We start from the raw sequence: 23,464 nt of genomic DNA on the forward strand, positions 1-23,464 counted from the left end.
CAAGTATACATCTAATGTATGTTTACTGTTATGTACTGTTTTTGAGAGCACAAATGATTAGCTTTGGTTAGGCTACCTATGTCTCATGACAGTTCCCAGTTCAGAACCAGAATTTTTTTCTCTAGTAAAAGTCCCATTTGCTAAGCCCATAATAAGAATTTCTATAGCAAAAGTCATAAGGTTTATTGTCTGTCTTGTAATTGCTGAGTCACTGACTGCTGAGTGTTAAGGATAAGGTAGAAGAAATATAAAAGGAATCAACACAAGCAAAACAACCCTAAAAGCTGCAGAATATTTTAGCATATTGAACAATGAGGGCAGCAAACAAAATTAAGATACCTAACCCATTGCACATAATATACTGTACACAGTAATACATTCTTGTTTTTAAATGCATGCCCCACTTTTATAATGTAAACCTAAGGGTACCAAGTCTCCCAGAAATTTGGGCGGCCTCCCACATGCATGCGAAAACCCCCCAGAAAATGACCCATCCTCCACAAATTCATAATATTTGCACGTTACTTTATTTACCAATTGTCTCAGAGAAATTGGTGACGATAGGTATTAACACGTTATATCGTCATTGCGGACTTATAAAATCCACATACGCCTTAAAACTAAAAGAAAATGCATACATTTAGAGTCCGTACTGAGCCCAAAAAGTCCGCAATGAAAATATAACGTGTTTATCATGGTGTGCAGAAAAATAAAATTAGGTTTGTTAAGAAAGCTCATTTTACCAAGATCCAACTTGGCACCCCTGATAACTCTCTACTACAAGGTACCTAGTGTCTCATGTAAATGTATATAGATGATACCCCATGTTTGTTTGCCTCCTAATCTTTCAATCATTAATAGAATGACTTGTTTGCTGTCTTCATGATGGGACATGAAATATACAACTGAAAGTATTTGATTTAGAAATTTAATACAAAAATGTATGGGCTCTTAAATAAAACGCATGGAGGTTAGTCTACAATATGCTCTATATAAGTCAACAATTATTAATATTATTAAATGACTTACAACATTCCAGAAAACTGGATTAAAGAAGATGCACATAATAGTTGCATAGAGGTTGATGTCTGTGAGGTCAATGATCCGTGACAGTCCCATCAAGAATGAAACATCAACCTGCAAAAAAATGTGAAGCCTATACTCCTTGTGTTGAGCTTAATGAACTTGAAAAATATAATTCAATATCTAAATTGCTTACTATAGACTTAATTAACGTACCTGTATTACCTAAAAAAATACAAGGCAGGCACAAGATCGCACTAAATGGAGAAAAGTATGAGCACAAATTGCACTGAATGGAGGAAACTATGAACAACTCATGCAAGTTCAAGCAGAATACTGATGATGACGACCTCAATTAAAAATTTGACAATTCAATTGGCTGGCGTACAGTTAATTAAGTATTTTTGTTGTAAACTGTCTGTAAATCATCCAAAACTGCTTTTTTAGGATGTTAAGTTCTTATGAGCATTTATAGCTTTTATATTTGAGCTGTGTGAGCCAAACATTGATGGTCAATCCAACTCAAATAATACACTAATTAAAAAAAAAAAAACAATACACTAATTAAAAAAAACAAAAAAAAACATGGTATATAATTCACAGGCAACTTGTGATTGCAGCGAGTATTGCAAAAAAATAATGTGGTGTAAAGATACGTCCACACCGAATCCGAATTAGAGATTCTGGCATTCGTCGCACTGGAAATGTGAAGCAAATGCAGCTTAAGAAACAGGTTTCTATACACAATCAACAATAATTCATGTACACCTGTATATTCAATGTCTGTTCTACTGTTGACAAATGAAAACACCTCAAAAATAAAAAAAAATAAAACAATTAATTTTTCCTTTATATTATCAATTTCCATTGAGACACAAATCAAAACAATTAAGTTCTTAATAATTTAAAGATTTATTACAAAAATCATTAAATTGGCTGAATTGTTAATGAAATACAAGAATGGTAATATTCATACATCAGTTAATTGTAAATTTGTTTTTGTTCTAAATATTGATTGGAATTTAAGAAGTCAATAACTTTAACAAAAATACAACAACATTAACAAGAAGTTACACCAACAACAGTTACCTTACCTTAGTTAAATCTAGATTCTCAAAGCCTTCACAGCAAGGTAATGTAGGTACTTCCTTCATAGAAACTCTCTTGTTTGCCTTTGATGATACCTAGAAATGCCTAGAAAACATTGTCAATCAGTTTCATATCTCTATTTTAAAATTTATTCACCATAAGCCTTCACCATTAGGTAAGAATTTTTAAAGCTCATCCGCAGATAATAATTATATCAAACAAAAAACAAAAACTACAACAACCTTTTTATTATTGGCCTGTTAGCACACCCACTAACATTAACAAAATTAAAATCTCCCACAATCAAAATTATTTCTTGTGCAAATATATAAATACAAAGCATTTATCAATTTTATTAGTAAACAATTAATAATTTAAAATTTTAAATCACACTCAAATCAAATTTCTTTATGACCATGTGATAGCAATGCCAGCAAGGACCAATGGCAATATTCACTTCTTTTTCAAACTTCAATCAAATATATTCTCTTTCACCTACATGCAGCTTACTCTTCAGAGTTTAGAGTGAAGTTACAAAACAAAAGAATAAAACGAAAGAATAAAACTGAAATACAATTGATGGCATTTATAACTTCTGATTCACTGCTACAGGTCAACAAATTTGCTTTACTGCACTGGATAACAGCTCTGGTTTATTGCTGGCTAACTTATAGTTATTAAATAAAATTAATAAATAAAATAAATATCTATAAAAAAAAAGTTTACTATAAAGGTATCAAAAAGTTTCTCCTTAACAATAATATATCATGCCTCTTGATGGCTTCACTGCTACATGGCAACAAATGTACTTTTAATTGAAGGTTAAAACATCTGCTTTACTACACTGGCTAACAGCTCTGCTTTACTGCGCTGACTAACAGCTCTGCTTTACTACAAGCTAACTCAAATCACACTTTTATAGTCTTTGTCTAGATCCATCACACCAACTATTTCAATTTAAATATTATTCAAAAAACACCTCCAAGAAGGAGAACATAAAAAATACAGAAAAAAAAAACAGAAGAAAAGCAAACAAATATTGAATAAAAAAACCATCCATCAACAATATTTGAGAAGGCACAAGAGACTTTAATAGTAACTTACTTTGTTTCAGATCAATCTAATAATTATTTTATTATAAAGTTGCTCTATTCTGTATTATAACTCAGCTGATACACAGAGACATCACGTAGACTGAATTAAGACCAGTGACCAAAAGACCACAGTTCAGTCGGGAGTTGCTTTATACATAGCCCCGAACCGGTTCAGTAACCACAAAAAGATTAGTCATATCTAAAGTATGAGTGATACCAATGCAAAAGAATTTCTTACCTGTTGAGGAGTACTTTTGTTGAGAAATGTTAAAATCAGTTTTTGTACTTTTCCATCTTAGCTTGATAGCTTAATGCAACTTTACGAAAAATGTTTCCTAAAGATATAAGAACAAGAGATGACACTGTGAAGACATGGAGATAACTGATTGATTACATCATCCAATAAATGGCTTCTCATTACATACACCATGGTTTTCATACAGTGGTATTTCCATTTTTTTAATGTCAATAAAACTTAACAACAGACCAATCAGAATGTGTTATTAAAGAGACAGAGCCAGGGATATGCACATGTCCTACAAACACACACAGCCATGTTTCTCTACGAATGGCTGTCGGTACTGGGACCTTAGCAACAATATCCATCCAAGGGATAGGGCTATAGCAGAACCAACAGACCATAACCAACAGACCATACACAGTAAAATTATTGATAAAGTAAAGAGTATCTTAACAGATAGTTCCCACCCACTAAACGCATCTTTTACTTGGCTAGCCTAAAGTAAAATATTAAAATCACAAATCTGTAGAACAAAAAACTCATTTGTACCACTTCCCATTAGAATTCTTAATCACAATATCAAATAAGTTTTAGGGCTTAATTATAATTTTGCTCTTTGTTTTTCTAAATCAATCTCCCACTCTTTTTTTTGCGATGTGATGTATCGACTGATTTTCCAAAAAGAACACAAATAAAGAAATTTTGAATGTTTTAACACAGTTAATGACCTGGAATAATTATAATGATGTTTTATCATAATACTTTATATTTTAATGTTTACTTTATTGGGTTAGTGTCTGTATGCTTTCATTTTTAAGGTGTTATTAGTTAAATTACTTTATTCTGTTCTTACTGATGCACTACATGGTTGTCTGTGTTGCTGGTAGTAATATCTGAATATAATTATGATTTATTGGTTGATATAGCCAAGTCTGGTAGATTGTGCCCTCTTAAATGTTTTATTTTTTTTTTTTTTAAACAACACTTTAAGATCAGTGGCACTCACAACCAATGCTGTGAATCCAAAAGGGTCAAAACTAGTTAAGATCACATTTTATAAAATTATCTAAATAAAAACAGAAACAGAAAGTCCCTTGTTTAGAACTGAGCCCATGTCCTCAATTTAACCTTTTAATGATAATGCAATTCTAATAGTTTGTATTAAGATTAATTAATGTATGTCAAAAATGTTATGATAATAAGTATATTTTCTATCTCATCTGTAAGCAAATATTTAGTTTTGATATATATTTTTTTTAAGTTTGAAAGTACAGTACCGTGTTATATCCTAGCTTATCTCACCTCGACTACAAATTTAGTAGGCCTAACCCAGTTCATTTCAGTTACAATCATTTCTGGGTCATATAAAAATAATTAATTTTACTTAAATTACTTAAGTATTAAAGAAACTTGTGTTATAATATGGTTCATCTTACCTCAACCACTGCTTAACCAAGTTTCACTTAATACAACATTTTTGGTTCATATAATTTATTTTAGTTGAACTGTACTTAAGTTTGAAAGCACCATGTTATCTGAATTTCATGTTTTCCACAATTGACAATAAAATATTACTGATACTATACAGACAGCTTATCTTAATCCAACACTTCTGGGTCTCATTTACTTTTATAATTAAATTTCCTTGACAAATACAGTGGTGGTGCTATGATTACATCATTATATAGTCTGTAGTAGGCCTAGCTCCTAGAATTATGATTATAAACATCAGGTGTCCCAACTCTCCTGCAAGTTGCAGGGCCGTTGGAACCTCACCGGCTTTAGCCAGACCACTTTCTCTCAATTTTATTACTTTTTAAAACAAATATACACTGATACCTACTGTATATGAAGTTAGTATTAATGTTCGCAATAAATTGCCAAGTAGCAAACAGAAAATTCACACGCCCATTCAAGGCCCTTCATACCGGCAGAGGTGATGTTGCCTAGCGTTAAGTTTGCAAGTAAAGTGGAGCGAACAAACAGACGCTGGGGGACAGGGGGCTGCAAGGACCTCAGTCGGGGGTCTTTGCTAATGAATATTCTTATTAAATTATAGCGCCACCAATTGGCTTGGCTGAGACGACGTCCAGGAATAACAAAAATTCGCAAGCCGGCCGCGGCTGGCCTGGCCCAGGGCAGGAGGTCAGAGCAGAGAGGCGATAGCCAAGGCCTAGCCTAGACTACCTGTGGTACCTTTAAATCTCATAATTCATCTAGGTTTTCATTTATCTTATTCATTTGCTAACACATCTATCACTCACCACATATCAATAGCATACATTAAACAGTTTAAACAACGTAGCTCATGTGTAGCGGTTACATTTATCTACTTTCGGTAGAATCCCGATTACTAGTACTACTACTCCGCTGCCTCTATTCTGGGCCAAGAATATAGATACAGCCGATACAGCTGAGAGGCCTAGGCCTAGTGTTCTAAAGTCCGCCCTCTTTTGTTTCTTCATGATAGTATAATGTAGTGAGACAAAAAACGAGAAATATATTTTTTAACACTACTGCAAACTGAGACTATTAAAGAAGGGACGGGGACACTTTACTGAGTGCGCCAAATGGTCAAATCAATAAACCTTCACTACTCAAAGGCATTAAACGTACCTTTTCTTTGGAACAGCACACCACGAGCACTGTTGGAATGGAGACATAAAAATGGAATCATTTTGATTGATTAATAGGCCTACATTTTTTTTCATGTGTATCGCAATAATTATTATTATTATTATTAAAATAAGAAAAATGTATTTAACTTTATATTTCATCAGAGGGCGCTGTTACCTGCGAGACTCCACGTTTTTTGTGTTTGGCTCTTGTTTTTATGGTATTTTTGCTGTTTTTTCCAGAAATTTTGTGCTTTTATGTGATTTTTTGTGCATCTTGGTGATTTAACTATAAATATTGCTTGTTTGCTTCTCTGTGCGTTAAGAACGAAGATTTGTTCGTGGTTTTTTATAATGTGTTACCGATATTCTGAACGGGAGCTGACCGCGCTACGATTCGTGAAGCAAGTTGTGCCTTTGGAGGTCATTGCATTCAATTACGAATTGAACTGTGCTTGGCCTAGACCTAGTCGGCCATTTTGTAAAAGGAAACATCGTAGGAGAAGAGGAGGTAGGAAACTAAGAAGAAAAATATCTGTGATCAATTCAAATAGGCCATACAAATCGGCTAAGACGAGAGGTATTGTAATTAGAAATCTTGTAGCTATTAAAACTGAGAATCAATCTGACAGTAACGTTTTTTCGTGCCCAAAAATGTTCCTAACTAACGCAAGGTCGATCAGAAACAAAGTTGACGAGCTTGAGGCTACTTTTAATAAATTTAAAATTGAGTTAGCAGTGATTACAGAAACGTGGCTAGACGCTGAAACTGAGAATGTTGCACTTATACCTGGATATCAAAATTTTAATAAAATTAGATCCGGAAAAAAGGGTGGAGGCGTATCTATTTATTCTGCTAACAATTTAATTGTTAACTACACTGACCTTCATGATGAGTGCGAGCATGAATGCCTTGAAGTGCCAAAGTGCAATACTGATAGATATAAACGCTCAGCTATTCCTTTCATTGTTCAACTAATTAATTCGCAATAAGATGCACAACGTATTGACTATTTTTATTTTTTTTTATTTTATTTTATTTTAAAGAGTTATTGTTTTTATATTTTTTTTTTGTAAATTTTACAATTTATATTTAGCTAATTTCTTAAATTTCTTCTTAAAGTGCAGTAATCCATTCTTAGTAATTTGTATATACAATATTGGCTATTTTTGTATTTTAATGTATTTTTTGATGTTTTTCTAATGTTTTATTGTTTTTTATTTTTAATGTTTTTAATGTCAATTTTACTATTCGTATTTAGCTAATCTTTTTATATTGTCTATTTTTTATCTGGTTGTATATTTTTGATATTGTGTGTGATTTTGGTGTGTTTTCAGCTTTGTGTAAGTTTCTATTTGGTTATCTGTTTTATGTAATGCAATAATTTCAGACCTGTTCTGCCTTTTGTAATATTTTGCTATACCTTAATAAATAAATAAATAAATTTGACACCTTAAACTTAATATCAAATCAAAATCCTCTCGTACAGGTAACCACGGGGATTTCCCTTTCTTTGTTTTTCGTGTATTTTCATATAGGATTCTAACCCATACCATCCGGGCCTAAAAAATAGTTTTTCAATTCATGCTACATGTATCCAATAGAAAGCTCAGTATTGAAAATAACTTGTTGCTTTAATAACATTTCTGCTGATTTCATATTATAAGTGAATTTGTATTTGCATTGCAAATTAGGCCCATTGTTATAATTATTTTAATTCTACATACTACACCCTTTGCTTAACAATGGGCTCAGAGCGTCAAAAGAGCTTTCTTTGTTTTTGTAGGTATCTTTGATCATTAGTAGAGTAAGAATGCTTTGATCTTTTGTTTAAATCACTGCTATGTCACCTACTAGAGGTAATGTTTTGATTGGTTAAACACTTTTGGTACTAGTGCATATAAGCTTGCTAATATGGATAATTTTTTCATTCCTAATGATGACATAATTAATGTCGAAATATTGAATCCCAACACGATGGCGTGTATTTCAATACTTGGAGTATGTATTATACTTTCTTGTCTCGTTTTTATGTCAATAAAAATAAAATTATGAAGAATGTATGTTATCGTTTTATGAAGAATTGAAAACATGCCAAATTTTAAGTTTTTGGTTAGCCTGTCCCTCAAGATAAGATTATTCTCCCCATACAGTGGACTGTTTTTTTTTTATACCGAAACGGCAGTGTGCGGGTCCAGAATTTTCTGCCGGTATCATCATGATCCTCTCATCCATCATCCCCATCATCATCGCCGGTATCATCATCATCATCATCATAATCATCTTCATCATCATGAATATCCTCATCGTCCTTATTATTATTATTATTATTATTATTATTATTATTATTATTATTATTATTATTATTATTATTATTATTATTATTATTAATATTATTATTATTAATATTATTATTATCATCATCATCTTATCATCTTCTATAATTATTCTATAAACTATAATTTACTGGTTGTCAATACAATAAAATTAACTGAATTGCTGTATTCTGCATGTTGTCTTTTTTTTTAATTATTTTATTTTTCCTTGGTTTCTATCCCTTTTATTTGTTTTAATAATAAATAATAACATACATGCCAACACTCCTGATTTGATCACGAGACTCCTGATTCAAAATCGTTCTTCCGATTCCCCAGCTTCTTCTCCCGATTTAAGAATGAATTATTAGGCCTACAAATACGGATGGTTGAATTTATAGCCTAAGCCTAATTCAAATTTAACAAATTATTAATTAGGTAATAAATATCCAAATCGATCATTTTGGCTCTCTAAAGAGAAAGAATCCCTGGAGCTTCCATGGGATTCGCTCCTCGGACCCCACTTCACGGGAGGGGAAACACCCCTCTCCCAAATCCATCCCCTCGGTTGGCGCATAGCGCCAAAATACTAACAATCTATGAAGAAACACACTCATCATATTTTTTTCTTTTGATTTCTATTACTCAAATGTTGGCATGTATAATAACAAAAATCATAAAAATAATTATAATAATACTAATAATTAAAATTATTATTTCCTTTTAATGTAATATTTTGATGATAGGCCTAATTGTATTTGAAACTTGCATTTTGGCCATTGGCCACGATTTGTTACAAATGAGTCCCCTTTTTAAAAATAAAAGTGATTATATACATAATTATGATAGATTATACAGAGGGGATAGTTCGGTCTTTTGTCTACAAAGCAAACTTGCAGGTACAGTATTTGGAATGCAGGAAAGTGGTATTGTATTCCCCAGTGGCTCAGTCGGTTAGCGCGCCGTACTTATAGACAGTACTTGGCTTCGTCCTTACTGATTAGGTAATGCGGAGGTCGAGAGTTCGATCCTCTCCTGGGGAATCTGCGTTTTACCGAATTACAAAAAAAAAAATAAAATAAATAAATAAATATATATTTTTTTTAAAAACATAAATGCATTCGTATGTTTATTCTCTTTTGGTAAGTCATACCATCTCTGTTGTAAATTTCCAACGAAATGTTCGAATACTTCGTTAATCAGCGTGTGATTTTAGGAGGTATAAAATACTAAAAATAAAACCATTTTGAAATAAAAACAAACGTGTTGTGGTTTAATTGCGTATAGACAAAAGTGAGTAGACGGTTTATGCTAAATAAATTAATTCCAAAATAATTCTTTGTTTTTATAAGTTATTCATTTGTTTAGGAATGTCATATGCTTTTTTTTAATTTATCAGATATGATATTATGTAATATGATGAAGATAAAGGTCTTATATAAAAATACAAACATCAGGATAAAAGCATTAAATTGAATAGTGTTAAACCTAAAAAACCGACTGAAACATTGGAGGGGCGGAGTGGTGGGGGAGGGGGTACAACACCCGGTTGGTTTGACTTACTCAAGGCAATAGTTGAATTGCATTGATATAATGTAAGAATAAGTATAGTATAATACATACTCCAAGTATCGAAATACGCCATCCTGTCGGGATTCAATATTTCGACATTAGTTTATGTCATCCTGATGATGACATAATTAATGTCCAAATATTGAACCCCGACACGTTGGCGGACGGTGCATTTGGATATTTGGAGTATGTATTAATACTATCTTATCCGAAATTAATCAGTGGACCTTTCGGTTTTAAGAATTATATGTATGGCTTATCAAGATTGAAATTATTACTAGCTTTAGTTGTTTTTGTTCGTGATGGAAAATCATTTGAAGGGCTTGAACCCACAATCCTGGATTTGGAAGGCAAGTATCACCTACCAACATAATGAGCAAAAGAATGTTGTCAACGTCATGTTTTTTTGAATAGCCAGAATCAATATTCCTTAACTGCCTAACAATTATACCGTACTGTTTGTAGGCCTAGTTATGGTTTGATTATAATTGTTATTAATATTATTATTATCATCATCATCTTATCCTCTTCTATAAACTATAATTTACTGGTTATGTCAATACAATAAAATTAACTGAATTGCTGTATTCTGCATGTTGTCTTTTTTTTTAATTATTTTATTTTTCCTTGGGTTTGATCCAAAATAACCTGATGGATATATCATTAATCAATAATCAAAACTAATTTTGAAATTCTAATATTCCAAAATGGTGTTTTCTGATAGAAATATTTCACACCATACTCCTACGTGTAAAATGGTTCTTTGTTCAGATTTATTGTTTAGGCATGGGCCTATAAAAAGAATGGTAGCATCTCTTCACACATCGAAGGTGTCCAAAAGCTAATTATTTAGCATTTTGCGTGTTATTCTACAATTTGTTGATGCTACATTCAAGCCGTATTTTGGATACATAGTCCTGTCGAAAAAAAATATATGGATAAACGGGCGATTCCTTAATATCCACTTTTTAATACCGGGAAATGATTACCGGTACTGAGTATTAAGTACACCGTAACGAAACGTTAAATAAAAAAATCCTTTGACGCACAGAATCATGCGTAGCAACACTAAAAATGCAAAATCTACGCAATTCTGATAAGTAACCAGACCTATCCTGTGACACGATGTTCATTATCCAAACTGACAACGTTCAACCAATCAGATGAATTTGTCTAACCACTTCCCCAGAAGCAGACGACACCAACTGAAAGTTGGTGAAAATGTTAATTTGATCTACATTACTGAACAGTACTTCAATTTATGAAGTATCCTTGTTCAAACAGACGGGTGGACATTTGCAACTCAATTCAATTAAATCTTGTCATTTGCAAAGCTCACATTACATTACATAGAAATTACTTTGGCTATTTTTCACATACAACCAAGTTAACTTGGCCCTTATTAGGAAATAATCCAAAGATTCTCTGATTAACGTTTGAATGAACTGAGTTTTGCGTCCAAGCTGGTATATCCTCTTGGGGAGGTGAATATCGATTGTTCGGTCTACGTAATTTTGCAGGTACAGTATTTGGAATGCAGCAAAGTGGTATTGTATTCCCCAGTGGCTCAGTCGGTTAGCGCGCCGTACTTATAAACAGTACTTGACTTCGTCCTTACTGGTTAGGTAATGCGGAGGTCGAGAGTTCGATCCTCTCCTGGGGAATCCGCTTTTGTGAAGAAACCTTTCTTCATTTCTGTTGTTATAAACAATTTACCGGCGGATTCAGAGACGTCCGAAAAAAACCTTTTTCTTTCTTTCTTTTTCCCCCGTTTTTTTACTTTCCAATTATTTATGCAGACGAAGTCTAAATATTTCATCCACAGCCGAAATTACTTTCTTATTATAAAGGCCTAAGCCTACTCTCTTGATTTGACATATGCCCATTCATCTTTAAAACGACACGAACAAAAATGAACATCATGAACCAGTTATAAGAAATTGCCAAAAATATAGGATATATCTAAATTTCTATCAAAAATCTATAAAGCCAGCAATTTATTTGAAGCGCCATAGGTCTATGCGTCTGGGGGTGGAACAGTGGCTGCTCTAGGATATAATTTGTTGGGGGAGGGCTAAGATGTCCGACTGGGAGGGAAGTATTATGGGTGTAACTATAGCGCGCAGCGTTAATATGAGGACCGAGGGAGGGGGATGTCCCCTCCCTCCCAAAACGAGATTTAAAAAAAAATAAAATTGAGACTTAATGACCGTCAATGGTCGATTCACCATTGTTATGTTCTGTTGACTGATCAGACCCAGAAGACAGATTATGCTTGGCGTGGCAGAACAGTGGTACTAGGATGGGAAAACTAGGCCTATTTTTTCCTCTTTTTTTTTTTGGTCATGCCGTCGAGCTTTGGCCGATGGGGTTCGCTTGAAACAAAATCAAATATTTATTCATTGTACTGCGGTAAACGGGTACAGTACTATTTAAACTTCACTACTGTGCTAGCGCTTAATAATGCAGCAACAAAAGATTAATACATTCATAAAATTCTTTTGGGCCTTGCAGGCCCTCAGCAATTTTTATTTGTATAAATAATTTTGTTTATCTTTTAAAAAAAGAATTTATCTTTAAAAAAAAGATTTTTTATCTTTTAAAAAAAGAGAGGAAAGCAACAACTTGAGCTAGACAAACGACAATTTTAATAATAATAATAATAATAATATAATAATTATAATTATAATTATAATTATAATTATAATTATAATTATAATTATAATTATAATTATAATTATAATTATAATTATAATTATAATTATAATTATAATTATAATATATTCGATTGCTCCATCATCCGGATATCACATGTCAAAGGTTAAAAACACTGTTGCTACGCGAATGGAAACACCGATTGGTACACATCACGGAGAGATAATTTCGTTAATATAGACAATAATTGTAATATTTTATTCGGTATTTTAAGTAGAGAGGTAAAGTAATTACTAGTAATTAATATATGATGTGAACTGTAACAGTATTATTATTTAACCCGCTTTTTACAAGGCTAAAATGCTAGGCCCGCCTAGCATAGCCTCGCCTAGCCTAGCCTAGGGCCTACCTAACCTAGGCTAGGCTTAGCCTAGGCCTACTACTACTAGGCCTAGCTTCTCTAATCTTCCTTCTTCTATCCTCTATATATAATCTAGGCCTAGGTGAGCCTAGGCCCTTGTTCAGAGGTATCCTCTGCGCAATTAAAAAAACTATACAGTATGGTACCTATCCAACGACCTAACAACAACCGGGAATGGCACTGGCGTTCACAGTTTGGGACGATTGCACAAGCTCTTCCCTTGCACAGTTGCACAGATTGATGCACAGTTTTATTAGGCTGTGTCCAGACAATTTGCAAACTGTTCATGGGTAGCTTGTGCACATTTTAATCGATTTTCACTTTTGATATTATTTTATTCTGTCTGTTGATGGGTAGCTGCGTGACCAGCGTGAAAAGGGGCTTATCATTGAAAAATAGAATCTTTGGGGTCATGTGGATATGCATGGATCGTGTTGGGGACTGGTGGCCTGGTAGTGGGTGTGAGGTGATGGGTGGGGATGTGGTAGGGGGTTATCGGTTATGTTTTTGGAGGTGTTTTTTTTTTACAATTTGTTTTAAAACTATCGCATGATGATGACTTACATTGAGACTTTATTCAATGATCTATCATTGCATAGTTTGTATTCTTCAACACTGCGTGCCCTGTATCGTGTCTAGTGTAAATGAGGCTTTAGCCTGAAAGTGACCCAGCAGACTACGTTGAGGTCAGGCCTTGGCTTGGCCCGATGAGACTGTCAAACTAATTTCTATCAGTAATATTAGTTTTCAGTAGTGGTAAATCCTTAATTTTTCGATAGCTTAAAGCATCAGAATTGCTGTACATGTCCCAAAAAAAGTATTAAATGGAAGGTGGTCCATCAATCATTAAATTGCCTTAAGTTAAGTTTAAATTTAAAAATTAAATTAAATTTTAAAAATATTCAATGCTCAAAAAATCCTTTGCAGGTCCCATAGCCATTTGGCTGCAGGAATTTTTACCTGGTGCACATTTGGCGACAAAGTAAAATAATTTTGTAGCCATAGGCTTTAATGTACTGCAAGAAAAAACAATAAAACTCATTTGGTTATTAAAATATACATCTAATCTTGTACCTTATGTTTTTGGGGGGTTTTTTGTCATTTTTTGCATTTCCTTATTTAGTTTATTCAATTCTCACTTAAAATTGTATAGTACAAAATCAGTAGAAGGTGGGACCAACAGGTGGAAGGCACCTTTGAAACGTTCCACTCGCAAACATAAAAACAGTGATAAATTAAAACATACCGTATATTCCGGTGTATAAGCCGCACCCCTAATTAGGACGCGAAATATCACTATTTTTTGTTTCACCTGTGTATAAGCCGCACCTATAATGTTAAGTTTTTAATTGTTTTTAATCATTTTGACATTATTTACAAGTGTTCACACAAAGAAAGTTCACCTTTTTCGGTCGATTATTAAACAACAAACAACTGGAAATGCGTGTAAACTTCTGGCTACTGCAATAAAACACCGTATTCTTACTCTAGGGAAATTCCCATTTCTTGCTAGACGGTAGTGCTGTGTTAAATTTTCAACATCAGTTTAGTTTTAATAATAAAATCTAATAAAATAAAATACTTAGTGAGTATTATTTCAATCAATCATTTTGTTATTATGGTGACTTATAACAGTTGGTATTGATCTAAAAATATTGGTAATTCTAGGCCTAAGTCATTACTACTCACAGTCTACTGTGCGAAGCATGCAGCATCACGCTGCAACGTATCACGTCTTATGAACAAAAACTGAACTGGAGAAATATCACATGATACAAAGTTTGGGCAGATAACGCATGCCTTTCTTCAGTTAAATTCTAGTAAAGAAATTATTACAACTTTAGGAAAACTCATGTTTTATATAGCATACATTATTAGCATACAAATGACAGTTTTCATTCAAAAACCATAACACTGCATATATCATAGCGGAATCATTCTTTCTATAACGGTACTAGCCAGACATCGAACAGCAAATGTCAACCAGCAACCACGTGTGTTTTGCTGCGACATTGAAAATGAAGCTGCTCACGTGACTTCGTTCGCGGACCGAACTGCCGAAAAATAGTTATTGTTTTGAGCGACGCGGGTACAAACAGAAAATATGTGTTCCAAAATTGTTTATGAATAAACGTAATTATGAAAATAATTATTTAGACAACTTAAACCATTGCTTGAATGTCGTAGAAAATGTAGTAGGAATCACAGGACAGCATTGTATGTTTGGCTATCACTGTTTCTACTCTATTAGTCATGATGGCAATGGGAATAACGAAACTATTCACCATGTTTCATGTTTTTGTCGCGAATGGCGACATGGTGATCATATTTTTTTAGCACAGCTATTATATATAATTATATAGAAATTATATTTAATTGATTGTTTCTGTTCTGTTTTTTCAGACATTTGTACAAGAATGACAAGCAAATTATCGTTCAAAGCATCCAAGAAGGACCGGCCGCGCTCTACAGGTTTGTGATTATTTTGAATCTTGGGAAGTTGTTGTTATTAATTAATTTTAATTATTTAACAAATAAGCAATAATAATAATAATAATAATAATAGTTATGTACACTAGATTTGAACTCGTCACTGCGGATGAGTTAGGTGATCCGCCACACTTTGACCCTCAGGAAGTGCGCACAGTGTGGATTAAAAAATTTTTAAATGCTGAAAATGGGCTAAAGTATACGCTAATTCAGTTGTTTATAAAAGAATTAGGAGCACGTTAAAAGATTTACTCATGTGTACGCGCACGTCATAACGAACGTGCGCATAAAAATATCACAAAATTTTGACTCCTGATATGAGATATATGTATCAACTCTCATTGACAAACGCTTGTTGGTGAGGGACTTCTTATCATTTAAAATATTTATCATATAAAAATTCAGTTTTTGGAATTCGGATGTCAATATGATGATGATGATGTCAAACTCATGTGCTTTCAGAATATGTAATGAAAATTGGGGGTCACCTTTCATCCTAAGGAGCTATAACTGATTAAATATATTCATAATTTTAAGCATATATACATTTTGATGTACGCGCACGTTATGACGCGCGCACAAAAACTTAAGGTACATGACATTTTACCTTAGCCTGATACGATGCCCATAATGCCCATTAAATATGATTCAGAAATGACAGCTGGTTTGGATGATATGGGGTCCTCAATGTTTTGAGGAAAGAAAGATTAGGGAGTCAAAAAAAACATTTATTTTGACCATGATGACATCATCAAAATATAAAAGGAAGTCACATATATGAAAGAGAGTTGTCTAAGCTAAAACATACTCAAAGTTGGGAGACGATCGATCAAGGATAAGCGAGATACGCTCAAATGCGTATTTTCAAAAATGACGTCACAGATAAAAATCAGTTTCTTTGAATTCAGATGGCAATATGATGACGTCACAATGTCCGATCAGCCATTATGATCTAAAAAATCTTGTCTACAACTCATGTGCTTTGAGAATATGTAATAAAAATTGGGGGTCACCGATCATCCTAGGGAACTATAATTGATTGAAAATAGGCATACTTTTGGCCTATTTTCGCTTTATGTCCACAAAAACATGCACAAGGATTCGTATGTTATATGCGTGCATAGAACATTGCCATTGGCCCTAAGATTACCAAAAATAGAATGGAAATATGTGAATACAGTGTCAGGAACCCAAAACATGTAAAAAAACGAAATATCCAGCTTCCGTACGAACTGCATGCGTAAAAATGCGCGCGCGGCGCCGAAAATTTGAAAAATGTTGAAATACTCAGAATGGCCTGAAACGTGCTCTCCTTTAGTCAAAAGGTGATTTCGGGCATTTTAAAATTTTGACGCACGCGTACGAGCGCGTTATGAAGCGCACTTGTAAAATTAGGGTACATTACATTTAACATTAACCTGAAGTTAATGCTCACTTAATACGATTTCGAAATGGTAATTGGTTAGTCTGATATGATTGATAATGTAAAAACGCAAAATAGATGACGTCACGTATGACTGAGCACATTGAAAACCTTATTGTGACTATTCCAGGCCAAGCCAAATGTTCGTTGAAGCACGCATTTGCCTTGCTCGCGGCAAATTTGAGATATCGTGCGCACAAAAATGAAAGGAAAGGTAGAATAAAAAAAAAAGATGATGAAGTAAGAAGATCTCTGACAATAACAAGAGGTGATCCGCACTAGTTGCAGATCACCAACTAGTGGAAATTATTTATACAAAAGTTAGGTTAATGCAAGAAAAAAATTGCTGAAGGCCTGCAAGGCCCAAAGGAATTTTATGAATGTATTAATCTTTTGCTGCTGCATTATTAAGCGCTAGCACAGTAGTGAAGTTGAAATAGTGTACCTGTTTACCGCAGTACAATGAATAAATATTTGATTTTGTTTGAAGAACTTGTCATGGGTTTTCTATTTCAATAGACATTCGTCAAAAATAAAAAAATTTCAAGCATTTGAAAGACAACAGTAAATTTAACATCTAAATTTGTTTATTGTGTCTTTGAAATAGCTCTAGATAGGTCTCAAATATTCTTATTGAATGTTCTTTGGGTTCTAATAATAAATAGCTTGTTTTATTAATGTCAGTTTTTCAATTGCCACTTGTCAACAAATGACAATTAGGCACCCTCTTTTTCCGCAGGTACGCAACTCATCGCGGTGTGCAATATAGCGATACATGAGTTGAATTGTCTTTTTGCAAACAAACCTAAAAAAGATCTAGCAAACCATGTACTAATGAAAAATTAGTGCATGGTTAGGAATAGAAAAATAACATTGGGAGTTACAGTGATGATGTCGCACTTGACTTGACCTCTATCCTCACAAAAGCAGCGAAGCTCCGGGGAGGCTATTGGTTTTGCCCATGTTCTTATTCATTCTGTTGTCGTTGTCGTCATCGTCGTTGTTAGGTAAATTGTTTGTTACCACGATAACTAAGGTTTGATAAGTCAGATTGGTTTCAAACTTGGCAGAATGCAAGATTGTAATAAGAAGACAGAGCCTATTGTTTTTGGTATGTGTGCTTATGCTAATTGCATTGAGGAAATTTACTATCATCATAAATCCCATAAAAACTTTTAATTTAGTTGAAATTGTAATATTCCTCATGTTGTTGTCATTGTCACAAGTAAAATTGTAAAATAAAAAACTGGTTTCAAACTTTTTTTTTCGTATGTGTTCGAACAGACAACTTCACTACTTAAAATCACCTTTATTTTATAATTATAGCAAAAGTATTGGCAATGACAATGTGTTGTAATTGTTTGCTGCCCTCACTGGCTGGAGTAGAATATTTTGGTAATCTGATTCTGAGAATATAAAATGCCTTTTGCTGCCCTCTATAATAAAATTATACCATCATGATAATTATAAAGATGTTCATTGAAAAAAAAACGTTCTCATGAGGATTCAAACCCTCAACTATCCCATTACTCTTTGGTTTCTGCCTATATTAATGGAGGTTTTTATATCATGTGATTAAAATATATGTAAAGGAGTATACACCACCTTGGCTTAAAAGTTGCTGTTAGGACAACTGAACCAAAATCAGAAAGTTCTGAGTTTTGAGTCCCAATGGGACTTTACTTTTTTCTCAAAAAATACTTAGTTTAAAAAAAAAAAAAATCACCTGAAGAAGTGTACTTTATGTACAAACAGTTGTATTTCAATTTTCAAGAGTGTAATATTTTTGTTCAGCAAGTGTTGTGAGGAAGATCAAACTTTTTTTTGGGGGGGGGGGCATGTGCTCTCACGCCCTCTCCCTCAGGTACATGTATTCATCAAAGATTATAATTTGTTGGTATCATTTTTTTTTTTAACTTTCAACTAAAAAATAACATTTTTATGTGTGTATACAAACATTGATATTTCCAATTCCAGACTAGTCAACTACTTTGACAGTTCTATTCTGATTATTCTTCATTCAATCTGGGTACAAAACATTTGGCCTCTTTGTGACCCTGAATTCTGTACATAGTGATTATAGGCCTTTATTCATAATTTCCCTAATTCAACTCTGTCATCTTCAGCAGCAGGAATCTTCAAACGAGGTCATGTCAACCAAAGTTAGGCAAACTACATTAACAAAAGGAGTTTACAAAAGCTTTATTTTTTTTATTTTGGAGCTTCGCAATTGTTCTGTTTCCTTTAAATGAAATCCGAAGGGAAAGCATCTTGTCAGTATTACCAAAAAAGGACCATGGAGAATAATTTGGAAGATAGGAGTCTGGCAAATTTGAGTGCTGGTAAGGTTAGGCGCAGAAGTTCTTGCAAAGTTCCTCCTACGGAATTACTTGGTAAGAATATTTAGTTTGATTTACATTGTATTACCAAAAAAAGGTAGTAATAGAAAAACCTGAAAAGAAATTTGTGTTGGTTGTTGATGAGAAACTGCAAAAATAGGCTAGTAAGGTTAGCAACAAATTTGTTTTGTCAAGGTTCCTTTGAATAAACTAGCATTTATTTATTCTTTAGCAAGCTTTTTCTTCTATCGTGTCCTATGTTCAGATAGTTCTTACCCTCTTCCTGACACAAATCTGGGTGGGGAGCATGTACATCGCCAAATCTCCTCTAGTGCAAATGTCTTGTTAGCTTAAAATATAATTAAACAATACAAACAAAAGGGACTACAAAATGGATCAAGAGATCTTTTTTAGTTATTAATATTTGCTTACTCACTGGAGAGCAGGAGGCTGTTTCAATCTTGAGATTCCCACAACTCAAGAGAAACTTTTTTTAATCAAATCACTCTTCAAAAATTTAAAACAAATTTGAATGTTACAATCGAGTAATATCATTAAATGTCTATATACCAAGTACAGTACAGTTTAGATATAACATGTAGTACAGTTTAGCATATAAATTGGAATGGAAACACAGTCTGTGTGACATAACTTAATAATGCCAGGTTTTTAAATTCATATACCAAAACATTAACTGATTGATACTTTTTTTTTGGGAGCCCTGTAGAATTCAAACAGTTTCTTTCTCCCAACATAGCACCTTACCTTGAGTGTTTGAGACTCTGACAATGATACATGTATCTTAACAACCAAGGAGCAATGACAAACACAGCTATTGATACATTCGCAATTGCCTCGTCTTCGTTTGTTTGCCTAGTCATTAGCACGTTCGCAACATAGACCACTTGTTGATTTAAAGATTAAGGACAAGACAGAGAATTTGCCAGTGGACAGTAGACAGTTTTAATGGAATAGTAGCTTAAGAGTCGTCTTAGTACATGTGCTATATCCTGTATATCTGGTATAACTCCAGTCAGTTCACCAACAATAGATGTTCATTATGGTTAACGGATAATAAATGCAGTGAGACAATTGCACTTTGTTGGAACTGATTCCTAGTTAATCACCAGAACAATTTTGTGATATTCGTTTCCTGCTAACAAAAGTAAAAATAAAATAATTTAAATAGTTAATCTGCAATATAAACTATCATAACTATAATTATTGTATACAGAATATTAATAAATTAATGAATATTTACGAGTTAAACACAGTATACGGTATATATTGAAATATGGTCTTTAGAGTTAAATTCCCATTTTTATATTTAAATCTCTTTTACTTACTGTTTTTTTGTCACTTGCTTTTGTAATTGTTTTTTTGTCCATTTGCTGTACCTGTTTATGATTTTTTTTCTCCATGAATAATGGAGAACAGGAGCTTAATAATGACAAAACAAATGATACAAAATACATGTGGTCAATAGAAAAATAAAGCACTCAGAAAATCTTACAGCAATCCAAACTTGATGGTGCTTATTGAGTGTCTAGACCTGGCCTGTATTCAGTAATACTGTGTATTCTGTGTGTGTATGTAGTGGGAGTGTGGGTGGGTCTTTTTTAACAACAAATTAGGATGCATTTTTCTTAAAAATAAATGGGTAAAACACCTGGACAAGAAATTTATTTTTATTTAAACTTCAAAAATTGTTTGACCTACCTAGCTCCTGTAGCTATCCTAGCTAATGATTGTAAAAAATGTTTGGTAACCATGATAATGGAATGAACTGTAACCACTTGACATACATAATTGAATGAAGTGAGACTTAAATTATATGACTGTGATGTTTACTTTAGTTTAGCTAACATTTAATGTAAACGAACACAGTGGGGAATCACTGACGTTGTATTGTTACTGTATGTTGTTCTAATGAAGGCATTGTGGGCCTTGTAAACACGCTTGCGGAGTACTACTGTGCTGATGTTATTAAGATTCAGGACCATTCAGCCTGGCCTTCTTTACATTGTTATTAGAAGCATTATCTGCTTTGATCTTGCCAAGCGCTCAAGGGCTAAAGTCTATAAACTTGCTCATTTCTTGTCTCTTTTTATATTGAGCTATTTGATTGCATAGTTGTGTTGATTGATCTACACTGAGAGACAACCTTCTACTCTTCTTTTTGATGTTCTTCAGTCATCTCTTGGCTACCTGGTATGGGACCAACTGTTGCTCTATTGTATTTCTGTGTCTAAACACAATCAGTGGTGGATTTCAAATTTTCAAGCACGGAACATAATGTAGATACTAATTCAAGCAAATAAAACTGATCTTATTGTACAACTTTATTATTTAGAGATAAATTTCCAGAAAGAAGAAATGTTTAATTTTGAAACAAAAAGTATCAGGACTAACTTGAAATTTAATATTTAGCTGTTGTTTTGTAAAAACCAAAAGGTCCATTGATTAATCTCAGATAAGATAGTATAATACATACTCCAAGTATCGAAATGCATGCCATTGTGTTGGGATTCAATATTTCGACATTAATTATGTCATCGTCAGAAATGTATTTCTGTGTCTTATAATGACAGAATTAATGTTGAAATATTGAATCCCCAAATGATGGCGTGCATTTTGATACTTGGTTGGAGTATGTATTATACTATCTTTATCTGTTGTTTTATGCACATAGATTTATTGATCAGTTTTACTTTTATACAAAAAATATTAAATTGGTTACCAATCAGAAAGAATTATTTATACATCTGGAAAAATATTTTATGGTTGCTTTTTTTTTTATTGAAAAGCTACAATAATAACATAAAAATAATTGGTAACAAAAATTTAGAAAGCTCAATACAGAACATGCCTCAGACATTTACTTTTGTTGGTCCCAGGGAATCTATGTTTGAGTATATTAATATATAAAATTACTTATTGCTTTTATATTTTATTACTCATTAAAATATTTGTAATATTTAATGCTTTGTTTGCTTTGCTTTGAACCATCTAGTTACAATTGAACTTTGATACTCTTGATCTGTTCGAAATTAATTATTATTTATCATGAGGTGATATTTCACAGACAACCTTTCCCTTCTAAATTATTTGAAGCACTTCAACAATATGCATTTGTCTCCCCACAGCGTAATCATCTAATCTGAAATAAAATTCAGTATAGATAGAGTTAGCCGTTTAAAGTAAATACATTTATTATATAGATTTTTAAGTGTCCTAGCTACTGTGGAATTGGACAACCTACCAATTTTAATAATTGAAAATCTAGCTAGGTAAACATAGAATGGGCAGATATTAACCGATAATAAACTTCTATTGTTCGTGTTGTTTGTAAATTATGTACTTGTATGCTCTTTGAATAAAGATAACAGTTCAGAAACATTAGATGTTTGATTCTGATCACCAAGGATACAGATACCAGCTTCATGTTAATAATATAAATACAAACCAGAAGAACAGTGAACTGGAAGTGTTCGTGTTAAAAAGTGTCTGTTGAAGGCATACTAGACAACAACTGTTCAGCCTGTAACATCATTGATGTTAGTCTTGCATAATCAAAGCTAAATTTGAATCAAGAGGCATAACTTTGTGATTTGAGCTGTAATGGATTTAAAGAATAGAGCGACAGACAAGACACCTTCTAGGCTGTCTAATGGCCGGAGCAGCTGTAGCTCTTGTATTAGCGTATCAAGGACTAGAACTAGATCGGTGTCTACCAGCTCTTCAAAGCAGGCATTATCTAGTCAGTGAGATTTTTATTCTTTGATTTGATGATTTGATTGAAAGATTATTTCTTTGGTATCACATTCAATTACTAGTGGATTGCACACATGTTGGTGGTTGAGATTAAGAATAGGCTTTCTTTAAATAGCAAATAATATACAAGATCAGGTGAAAGGATGGCAGTGAAGAAAAATATAATGAAAAATGGGAGAAATATAGAAAGACGTATAAAACGCATGTGAGCATCATCGCATACAGGGATGTAGTTATGGTGGGCGGGGCCACTCAGTTTTGAAGTTTTCCACTCAGTCTTAAGCTAATTTCATGGCCCTCCACCCACTCTTATTAACCCACTTTTCCATCCTTAAAATCTACTCTTATTAATAATAATAATAATAATAATAATAATAATAATAATAATAATATTAATAATAATAATAATAAT

The 23,464-nt window shown here is 33.1% G+C and overlaps 2 protein-coding genes and 2 non-coding genes across 10 annotated transcripts in view; 3 read left to right on the top strand and 1 right to left on the bottom strand.

The window, feature by feature from the left end:
- The window catches only part of LOC117115721 (phosphatidylethanolamine N-methyltransferase-like), a 25,463-nt gene extending 19,632 nt beyond the window's left edge, over positions 1-5,831 (bottom strand). The window contains exons 1-4 of one of the 3 annotated variants that reach the window (XM_033259633.1): positions 5,712-5,831; positions 3,445-3,541; positions 2,118-2,207; positions 1,030-1,137 (exon numbers count right to left, since the gene is read on the bottom strand). In XM_033259633.1, coding sequence (XP_033115524.1) covers positions 1,030-1,137; positions 2,118-2,177 — 168 coding nt within the window. In that variant the 5' untranslated portion in view covers positions 2,178-2,207; positions 3,445-3,541; positions 5,712-5,831. Of the gene's footprint in view, positions 1-1,029; positions 1,138-2,117; positions 2,218-3,216; positions 3,234-3,444; positions 3,542-5,711 lie in introns of those variants that run through there. The other 2 variants (XM_033259632.1, XM_033259634.1) reach the window with 2 other exon arrangements.
- A 3,482-nt stretch (positions 5,832-9,313) lies between these two features.
- On the top strand, positions 9,314-9,421 carry Trnai-uau. Its single transcript has 2 exons — positions 9,314-9,351; positions 9,386-9,421. It is a non-coding gene; the product is annotated as a tRNA-Ile (tRNA).
- A 2,085-nt stretch (positions 9,422-11,506) lies between these two features.
- Trnai-uau lies at positions 11,507-11,614 on the top strand. Its single transcript has 2 exons — positions 11,507-11,544; positions 11,579-11,614. It is a non-coding gene; the product is annotated as a tRNA-Ile (tRNA).
- Positions 11,615-12,772: 1,158 nt separating this feature from the next.
- The window catches only part of LOC117115717 (MYCBP-associated protein-like), a 32,301-nt gene continuing 21,609 nt past the window's right edge, over positions 12,773-23,464 (top strand). The window contains exons 1-2 of one of the 5 annotated variants that reach the window (XM_033259627.1): positions 12,773-12,886; positions 15,430-15,498. In XM_033259627.1, the coding sequence (XP_033115518.1) occupies positions 15,444-15,498 (55 nt within the window). In that variant the 5' untranslated portion in view covers positions 12,773-12,886; positions 15,430-15,443. Of the gene's footprint in view, positions 12,887-15,429; positions 15,499-19,196; positions 19,333-22,781; positions 23,039-23,464 lie in introns of those variants that run through there. The other 4 variants (XM_033259626.1, XM_033259628.1, XM_033259624.1 and 1 more) reach the window with 4 other exon arrangements.

This window comes from Anneissia japonica, unplaced genomic scaffold (genome assembly GCF_011630105.1).
Source record: "Anneissia japonica isolate Jap-2015-1 unplaced genomic scaffold, ASM1163010v1 scaffold3262_len730253_cov190, whole genome shotgun sequence".
NCBI classification, from domain to species: Eukaryota; Metazoa; Echinodermata; class Crinoidea; order Comatulida; family Comatulidae; genus Anneissia; species Anneissia japonica.